Source organism: Camelina sativa, chromosome 20 (genome assembly GCF_000633955.1).
Source record: "Camelina sativa cultivar DH55 chromosome 20, Cs, whole genome shotgun sequence".
Taxonomy (NCBI): domain Eukaryota; kingdom Viridiplantae; phylum Streptophyta; class Magnoliopsida; order Brassicales; family Brassicaceae; genus Camelina; species Camelina sativa.
This window is the reverse complement of record NC_025704.1, coordinates 11,059,735-11,070,220: the sequence shown is the minus strand read 5'-3', so window position 1 is coordinate 11,070,220 and position 10,486 is coordinate 11,059,735. Positions and strand designations below refer to the sequence as shown.

At 31.1% G+C, this 10,486-nt stretch overlaps 1 protein-coding gene across 1 annotated transcript; it reads left to right on the top strand.

Annotated features, from left to right (window-relative positions):
- LOC104770445 lies at window positions 7,817-8,672 on the top strand. Its single transcript, XM_010494873.2, has one exon. The coding sequence runs from the start codon at window positions 7,999-8,001 to the stop codon at window positions 8,455-8,457; it is 459 nt and encodes a 152-aa protein (XP_010493175.1). The 5' UTR covers window positions 7,817-7,998; the 3' UTR covers window positions 8,458-8,672.

The following is a 10,486-nucleotide window of genomic DNA, read 5'->3' as shown; positions in this document are numbered from 1 at the left end:
TTATAGTAATAATTTTTATTAGCATAATTGGTAACACAAACACTAAATTTGTTTCATTATGCCTTCTCCGTTAAATTTGTTATTATGTCTAAATTACCTTTTAAAAAATGAAACTAACTTTTAAGCAATTTTAAAATTTCAATCACCTAAAAACAAATTCTAGAAATAAGAACGAGGTTGCCATAAGGTGTTTTTGATGAAAATTTGGTGTTTTAACATTGAACAAAAATTATTCTGCAACATTTAGAATACATTTTCTACTAATTGTATATATTCTGAAGATATTAGATTATAAATTCTACATACTATACATGTTCTAAATAATGTAGATTACAAATTCTTCGCACTCTACTTGTTCTGAAAACTTTAGAATAAATATATCTTCTAAAACTTTTAGAAGTCGGATTTTGTATGTGTTCTACAGAAATTAGAATATATATTCTACACATAACTCTATATTCTACAAATTTTAGAATTTGTTTTCTTCACTTTATACATATTCTACTGAAGTCAGAATATGAAATCTACATTTTATCATGTGTCCTGCGAAAATTAGAACACTAATTCTACACTTTACTCTATGTTCTCCATAATTTAGAAACTGAATCCGAAATTTAAGGAAACAAAATATTTACGTAATCCCAAAATTACGCTAATCATATATATTCTTAAGATTACGTTCTAACATGTTTAGAAAACGTGTTCTGAAAACATTAAACATTTTTAATCGATTTTGTTAAAGGGTTTTCAATATTTTCCTACGCTTGTGGGAGAAGCTACCGGAGTCGTCGATTTTCGCCAGTGGGAGAAGCTACCGGAGTCGTCGATTCTTGCCGGTGGGTTACAAAAGGGTGTCGATATCTCCTGAGAGAGAGAGAGTAATGTCGAGATTTTTTATTTTTGGTAGGCGAATAATATCGAGATTTTGTAAAAAAAATGAGGAAATGAATTAAAAAAAGAAGAATTTTTTTGATTAAATTTAGGAAGTATACAAAAAAGAAGAAATACAGAAAAAGAAAATTTTGGTTTTTTCTACAATTAAGGGTTTAATTGAGTTATTAAGGGTATAATTGAGTTTTTTCTGTATTCTAAAACCTGCTCTACCAAACATAAAAAAAAAATGCATAATGGGACAAATTGAAGAAAAAATGTCCTTTTAAATCAATTTCCCTATAAAAATTTTAGTAGATGGAAAGAGAAGTTGGTTGTACATAAATAGTTAAAAACGATATCAAGTAGCAAATATAAGAACCTCTACAAAAAAAACTAAAAATATTTTCTAAATTGTTTTGGATACTGCTTTTTTTGGTTAGTTACAACAAAAACGCCCATATCACAGTCACACAGTGGTAGAAAATTAATTATCACAACCTATTAGAAGCATTTTTCTCCCTTTTGTTATTTCAGTATAGAATATTTGGTTTGTTTTTGTCATGTAAGAATGGGTTGTTAAGTTTTTCTTCCTTCGATTTTTCTTGTATATATATATATATATATATATATATATACTAGCAATCGATCCGCGCTACGGAGGTAATTAGATTAAAGTATATTCCGAGTTTTTTGTGTATATTTTTTTTTGGTTTTTGTAAATTCATCTTACGTTTGATTTTGTATTTAATTTTGGTTGCTGATGTTTTTTTGTTGGATATTTTAATAAAAATATGTTTTGCAGTAAGTATAATTTAGTTTGCAAACAAAGAAAAAATTGAGATCATCTTGTGTGCTTATAATGCTTTTTAAAAAAAATATTATTAGAATTAACATGGTTTAGTTGAAGTTGTTGTTTTGCTGTAGTTGTTAGTTGTCATTAATTTATTATTATTTTCTATTTTGTGGTTGAATTGTTATTTAATATTTTCATATGTATTTTGTAAACTGTTGGAGTAATTTTTTTGTCAATGTTTTAGTGTTTGGAGTGAAAAAGATTGTGGATTTTATTAAGAAAATTAAATAAAATCAATAACTTACATTCCTCTTTTCTGGGCTATTTTTGTTTGTTTCATTCGGGCCCAATTTCTCTGCAAAGCTTATAATTTGTGGGTTTATTGGGCTATTATTTATATGTTATTGAGTTGAAATTGATTTGTTCTTTTTCAAAATCCGATGTCCTCGTGAACGGATAGGAGAAGAGCAATTTTCCGATCTAGAGGTCTGTTTGAGGATTGAACTTATGTCTTTGATGCTTGTAATCATTTTTTCAGTCATTCCTGTCGTAATCGTCTTCCCTCGATTTTTTTTTTTTTTTGGGGTTTGCGTATTTGGTTGATTCCTTGCTTGCTTCGCATCTGTTGAGGATATTTGGTTATTCCCTGTTGATTTCGTTAAAGGTGAATGTCAACTGGGTTGCAAATTTGTTTATATGAAAATATGTTGGCTTCTTTAGGTTTCCTAATTAAGTTGTGAGTTGTTTTGTGTTTTTGGTTGTAATTTTTTTTCTCGTTTGTCCTGTGAGTGATTTTTTCGATTCGATGTGAGTTGTGTTTTGGGGAAAATTAATTTTCCTTTTTATCTTGATGTAATTTTATAAAGTCCGGGTTGTTTTTTTGTTTTCTCGGTTGTCTTTTTCATATAATTTTGTGTTACGGTTATCTGATTGTGGCATTCATATATCTGAATCATTTTAGGGGGAGGTATTGGTTTATGATTTAGAAAGAATTTTAATGACTTTGTGTTTTTAAAAATCTTGGTGACTTTTAAAATCATAGAAAATTAGAAAGTAAAAATGAAGGATTCTATAATAGATTGTTTAGGAAGTTATTTTAAATCTTGCTGATTTGTGTTTCCTAATCTTGTAAAATCTTTCAAAATCTTTCTATTTGATGAAAGAGTTTTCATGACTTTTGTTATGAAGGAAATGATATAAAATCCTAAACCAATAACACAAAATTTAAATTCATTAACAATCCAAGATTCTTTTGTTTTAATTGAATAACATAAAACTTTTCATGACTTTATAAGACTCTTAATCCAATAACACTAGATTTATCAAGATTTTAGATAACTTTTTACAAATCCACAACCAATAACACCAAATTTTTAAAGATTTTTAAAAAGTCTTGATTGAATAACAACATATTTTACATAACTTTTAAAGTCATTAAAATTCTTTCTGAATCCTAAACTAATAACCCCCCCTTAGTTTATTAAATGTGTGTTTATCTCTTTGCGTCTTTGTCTTTGGTGATGGATTTGTGAAGTGCTGCCAAATAATTTTAATTGATTTCTACTTGTGTTTCCTTGATTATTTGAAAGTGTTGCTTAGGTTGCCTTGTTTTGATATTTGAAATTTTAAATTATGATCAGTTTAATAGAAAATTTTAACTATATTATTACCACTAATAAAAAATTAGTATTGTTTTCTTATTTTAACATTTAATTTATTTTACATAATTATTTTTTTATTTAAACTTTCGATTAGTTATAATTAACATGAATATGCACTAAATGAATATTTTAAATTTATTTTAAAATAAAAAAATTGAATTCATAGGATTTAAAAATAGTGATGGGTCTAGAGACTTTGAATGAAATAGTATTGGGCCTACATATTTTAGATGAAATTTAATTGATCAATTTGTCATTTGTATGATTGTTGAAAATGCTTATTAAAATCTGTAAGGCCCATAAAATTAAAAAAGAAGTGGCTGACGTGGCAGCACCAGGAGTGAGACAAGCTAACTTTAGATATATAGATAAGTGTGAAGTTTGTTAGTACTAAAACTTTATATAGCAAATCTAGTTATAAATCCGGATGGGTAAAGAGGATTTGGTAAAGTAGTTCGGTCACAAATTTGATATTTGCGTTGCGTTTTGCGAAACTTGAAATTGTGCAAATCATTAAGTCGAAGTTCCTGAAATTCTTTGCTTACTTCAGAATTTGTTGTACACTTAGCTTGGATGATCTGGAAATCACATGGTGCCAACAAAAAAATTGTTAGTTATACATGTTACATGTACGCCAAAAAAGATCAGAATTACTTCACTAGGTAAAAAAAAAGATGAAATGTGTGTTTAACGGACGAGATTAGAAGAAAAGTAATAAGTGAGTGTTCTTATAAAAAAAACATGAAGACGACTAAAAAAGTTCAGCTATCATTTATGTTGAAGACAAAACCACGCCAGCTGTATAGTTGGTTTTTACCACATTACAGATAATTGATATTATTACATTTGTATTAATGGATCATAATAGTAATTCTATTGTATAACTAAAAATTGAAAATCGTACAGCTCAATTATTTTGTATTTGTTGTACCAACATATATAGAGAAACATATGAGAGATCGATAGAGACAAAGAACATGTTGCTTCTTTAAGAAAACGATTCGAAAACGTAACTATTCATGATTTTGGTTTTCATCTTGCCTTCGTTTAAGAAAACGATTCTAAAACGTAATTCACTATTAATTTATGATTAGACATCAAATCAACTGTTTTTTTCTTTCTTGTTTAATTCGTGATCAATGGCAAAAATAACAGTGAACCAAGGTAATTATCCAGTCCAGTTTCCTTTAGCGTTTTTTTTTTTTTTTCTCAATATATATCTTCTTTTAGTAGGATCGATATCTTTGATCACTCTTTCAAACATATTTGAAAATTTTACATACAATATAGCATGTTATCAAATCTCACCGAAAAAATAATATCTGATTTCACCCCCAAAATATAAAGATAGTTAAATCGACCTATAACCAACATATCATACTCGTAACGAAAACTACAACAATGCCATTACCCATTACGATGCACGAAAACTACAACATATCATACTCGTGACGAGCAATTGTTAGGTGCTTGTCTTCAAACTCAATCCTAGAAGTCAAAGCTTCTGGTTTAGTTAGACTCTCCTAGAGGCTAGAGTTAGCCAAACCTATAGTAAAACTGGAAGACAACTCTGCTTGACTTGATCAGGTGTTAATTATCAGAAATAAATGTTTTCGCTCTTTGGTTTTATTTGGGGCTAGCTTACATCATATTTATATTGTCATAATCTAATAGATTCTTATAACGTGGTATACATACATATATATATATATATAACCTTTTTATGTTTTTTTATCTATCCAATTTTGATATTATTTTATCATTAGATTTCTGAAAGACCAAATTAAAGATCATCAGGTATTCAAGCTATATGTTTTGCTCTAAAATCAGGAATCTATGAAAACGTAATTTAATAGCAAAACAAACATTTGGTTAGTAGGTGTATATACATGTTATAATAAAAGATAAAAGAAACAAAGACAGTTACTACAGTGAAAAGAGAGCAAAAAGGTTTCCAGGAAGATAAGAAAAGAGAACGAATATATTAGAAGACGAAATCGAGAGGATATCTAAGTTGGCTAAGGGACAAATATCGTTTTCCTAGCAGAAAAAGCTGCAGTACTTTTGTAAAACCTCTGTTGCACGTTCCTCAGTTTTTTAGGTAAATTAAATTCCACAATAATGTAAAATTTGTGAAATATTGGTACGATTATGTATCATATAGTTGTCACATATCACTCGTTGAATATTTGGTCCCAGCATGTGATGGTACGTAGTATATAGTACGATATGTTTATATGGCTTACTGTTTTCAAATGCATAGGGGTATTCTAGAATCTAGATTCTTAATGCATGGGTAGGCTTGGGCATTCAGGTTCGGGTTTTCAGGTTTTCGGGTTTACGGGTTTAGACATATACAGGGCCGGCCCGACACTGTGGGCCCACGACATGAAGAATCACAAGACCTGGAATAACCGCTGCACCATTAAGAGTTTTGGAAATAATGATGCCCTTAAAATTTATATAATAATTTGGCGCCTAAAGCCCTTGCTTTACGGGCTTTAGGTCAGGGCCGGGCCTGGACATATAGAACCCGTTTGGGTTTTTAATACTTTCAGGTTCGGGTTCGGGTATTATCCGTTCGGGTTCAAGTAATTCGGGTATACCCGAACTCAATTAAACCATAAAAAAAAAACTAATTTTTATTTTTTTATAAATTTTTGAAAATTTGTATATATATAAATATTTAATATTTTATCATAAGATAGAGATATTAAGGTGGCAAAATGGTTAAAGATGCATCCTTAAATGTTCAAGGTTATGGGTTCAAATTCCTTAGGATGCATATTTTTACATTTAGTTCGGGTGGGCATTCGGGTTCGGGTATCTGAACTTCAGAGGCATTGAACCCGATCGAATTTTATGCAATAGCCGAACCCGAACCGAACCATCTACTTCGGGTCGGGTTCGGGTCCGGGTAAAATGCCCAGGGCTATGCATGGGTATTCTAGATTCTTCCCACACTAGCCACCATCGTAAGACTTAATTAGGTTTCTATTGTTCGCATGAAATTTGAGTTTTACATTTACGTAGTTAAAGACTTAAAGATTAACATTTTGAAATTTACCAAACATAATTGTACAACATTTTTCTTAAAAGACAAACAAAATTACGTAAGCAAAATAATTTTGCTTAGAATATTAATTAACATTTTGGGTTATTTAGAAAATACACTATTGATGTCTCCCATTATTAGATCGATTTTCCATCAACATATCTTTTGGGGGCAATAATCTCATACAGCCCTCACTAGGGTTTATATGGATCTTGCTTAGTTTACTGTCAATAGGAATAGGATTTTCAACTTTAAGTTTTAACCGAAAGACATTTATACTTCACCAATGGAGTATTGCTTCAAAGACTAGGTACCTTCTCAACTATGTCCATCCAAAAAAACATGGACCACCTCTTTTTTCATGTAACCACAACTCTTTTTTTTTTAATCCATTAACATTCACATCGAACCTTTGATTGGATAACCTCAATTTCAGGTCCACATTAATTTCACCATTCTACATATATCTCTGGTTTCAAGCAACCATCTATTGCTAATTTGCTATCATACGATCACTGTTGAAGACTTGAAGTAAGTCAATTCATTAGCAATGAGCAAGTAACAATTCCACTCTTCATAATCGAAGGCTACCTCTTCGCCTGACAATAAAAGTCCTACTCTCTAACTAGTTTATAAAATCATCATGCACCTGTTGCCACAACAAGTTGCACTATTTGCTCATTCTTATTATTTTCCCCATCTCAAATATAACGACTTTTCTTTAATATTCTTATATTCTTACTGTCTCTGTCTTTCAGCCATAAGACATGTAAAGACTAATTGGTCCAATTCCCTCCGTTAATTTTCTTTTGTAATTTACTTCATAGCTAACCCTACGCACACACTAAAAAAAAAGAGATTGAATCTAGATTCTAGACTATAAGTTATGGCCAATATATGGAGTTTTCTTCTACATTCGAGCGATCCGGGCGCATCTCTAACCTAGTACCGAGATCGGTAAAAAAATTAATTAGTTTTTTGCTATTGCAAACCTCAATGTGGAATAATCACATTAGAAGACTGATCGGTCTCTAGCCTGGACCGACAAAACTCAAAATGTTTATATGAATACAAAAAAAAAAAAANGTGTAATCTTCTGATTAAGAATATATATAGACTTAATTAATCTCACAAAGTTAACAGATTTGAATCTGTATTCGAAATATATTGTTCGATATACAAGATTACTATAATTGAAGAGGGTGAAAAAAATGAATATCTTGAACGGCAAGATTTGCATAATTATTTTAATGGATTCATCAACTTACTCAAAAACAAAATTCAATAATTATCCATCCACACCCACATGCATAATTTCAAGATACAAACAAAAAGTTTCTCGCCACATTATCTCACTCACATGAAGCCAAATCCTCCTCCACCCTCAACATTATTTAACATACACACATTATTAATATTTTTTTTTTCCTCAAAACAAAAACTAAAATAAAATAACAGACATGACCATGTATGTATAATCTATATATACATCCAATAAAGACCACCTGTGTATCTCTCTGTATATGAGATTTTATAACCATAATAAAGCTAGCCAGAGAGAACTCGTCGTAACATAGAAGTTTTTTTTTTTACTAAAGTCTTTCCACAAGCAAACCATGTCATCATCAGCATCAGCCACCGATACTAACACTAAGCTGTCGTCATCTTCGTTGCCGGCGGTGGAGTCTGTCACGTGCGACACGTGCGGTTTCGCTGAGGAGTGTACACCTGCTTATATCCACCGTGTCAAAGAACGTCACAAGGGACACTGGCTTTGTGGGCTTTGCGCTGAGGCGGTCAAAGACGAGGTGGTTCGATCTTCCACTCGTATCTCCGTCGAGGAAGCTCTCCGTCGTCACACGACGTTTTGCCACCGTTTCCGTTCTTGGAGCCCTGACGAGGAGGAAGATCCGATCTCGGTCATTGGTAGGATCTTGCGTCGGAGCCTCGACGGTTCTCCACAGAGAACAACCACGAGGACGAGCTCGAGCAGTGCTTTGCCTGGGATCGACGGTGTTGCGTCACGACGGTCGCTTCTCCGATCTGGGAGTTGTTTCCCGTCTCTCTCTACGTGATTGATTAGTTTTGTATTATTTTTTTGTACTATTTTGTTTTAAGATTATTTGTATTTAATTACATTTTAGGAGAGGAAAGGGTTGGAATCCGAGGATTACAAATTTCCTATGACGTCAACCTTTCTTCATAAGTGAGTTAATAAAAATGTTGTAAAATATGAGCAAAGCTCATCAGTTTCGAAAAAATAAAAATTGATCAGTATTATGTTAGTTTAGATTGTTAAAGTAATTGTTTGTATTATATTATATTCATGATAGAGTTTTGTTTACGAATGTTGTAGTTAGTGGTGATGACTGAGGAGACAATGCTAGTTTAAGATCATAATCTTACCGAGGTTAAAAAGAAAAACAAGAAGCTGTCCTTTTGCTTAATCATAGTAAATATTTTTCTTCTGATTGCATATCTTAACTGTCGAAGCTATAGGCGTAAATATGATATATCCCATTTGATCCGATTGAGTTTGACTAGTTGATCTGACATTTTTTTTTTAAAGGTAATAAAGTTGATCCGAGTCATCTGACTTGGTAATGTCATTTGATTTAAAAACTGATGCAACATATATAGCACCCAAAAAAAGCAAAGGAGGGAAGAAAAACGAAGTAGCGTGGTTCAATGATATACACTGGAAACTGAGGCGACTTATGTAATGGTTGTGAACCCTGAAAGAGAAGTTCACTACATTTTTTGTTGTTTAGATGCATCATTAATCATTGCTTGCCACTTATATTTTGCCTAACCGAGAAAATACATATGATCTTAAAACCAAAAAAATAAGTTTGATACATAATCAATACACATGGAGTGCAAATACACACGCACACAATTCAGAAAAAAAAAAAAAAAACAAAAAAAAAAACACAAACACAAACAATCAAACAAAATGAGTAAATGACAGTGGTTTTTTCAATTTAATGATTTTATCCTTGCATTGTTATGTTAAAAACTCTAATTAATAGTGCATAATTATTTATACAATTTATATTTTTCGTATAACATTTGAATTTATTTACTTTATAGTAAAACATGGATACCCTAATATATTGTAGAGCTCTAAAACCATATAACTTAATTATTAGTATTTTTTTAGATGAGCTTTACGCTAAAACAAATTGTGAATTAAACAAATACTATTGAGGAATCTGCTAATACAGTAATACGTATAATACCTAGTTTAATATTCAACGATTGTGTAGTGATTTGTACTTCTGTTATAGATGTGTCACTATATGCATTTGAGCTTGGAAAGATGCGCGTTGGTGATAAGAAAAAGTAAAGAAATATAAACCACAAGATCATTCAGTAGACAGTTGATCAATACATCACAAACCATTTTTAATATATCACTACCATATGGATATGGTATTGCAGTATTGTATGGCATCCGGTTCACCGGTTAGCCCAAAGATTTAGCCTAATATCTAGTCTGTTAGATCCAGTTAGAAAAGTATATATGAATGTGTAAACATATATGTATGAATGCATGGCACATGCGGAAATTTCCAGCTTTGGTATGATAAGGAGACACAAATGTTCATTTGTTATGTTTTCACATCACTTCCCTATTTGTGTGGCGTAATGGGTCCTTCCTTCCTTGTCATATGCACTCTTAACTTGGCTTTTTGTCCTCTATTTGTTTCTTAATTGTTTTTTTTTTTTAATATAAAGACAATCCATGCTTTTTTGTTTGGGAAAAATGTCAAAAAAAACCCCGATGTTATTTTTATTTGGACGTTTAATTCCCGATGGTTTTCGGTTGGAACAAAAATACCTGGTATATAAAATTAGTGTCAAATAAAACCTTATTTTTAAAAAATTTGTTGAATCGAACAGACGACTTAACAGACGTTAACTTAGGTAACGGAATCGCTAAACCGGATTAGGTTTCAATCACACGTTTTTAAACAGATATATACAATATGTTTACGTAATTTGATGAATATGTTAAAGTAGTCTAATGGTAAAGGGTTTGTATTAGTCTCCACCGAACCTGGGTTCGAACTGTATCCCCAAACTTTTTTTTTTTTTTTT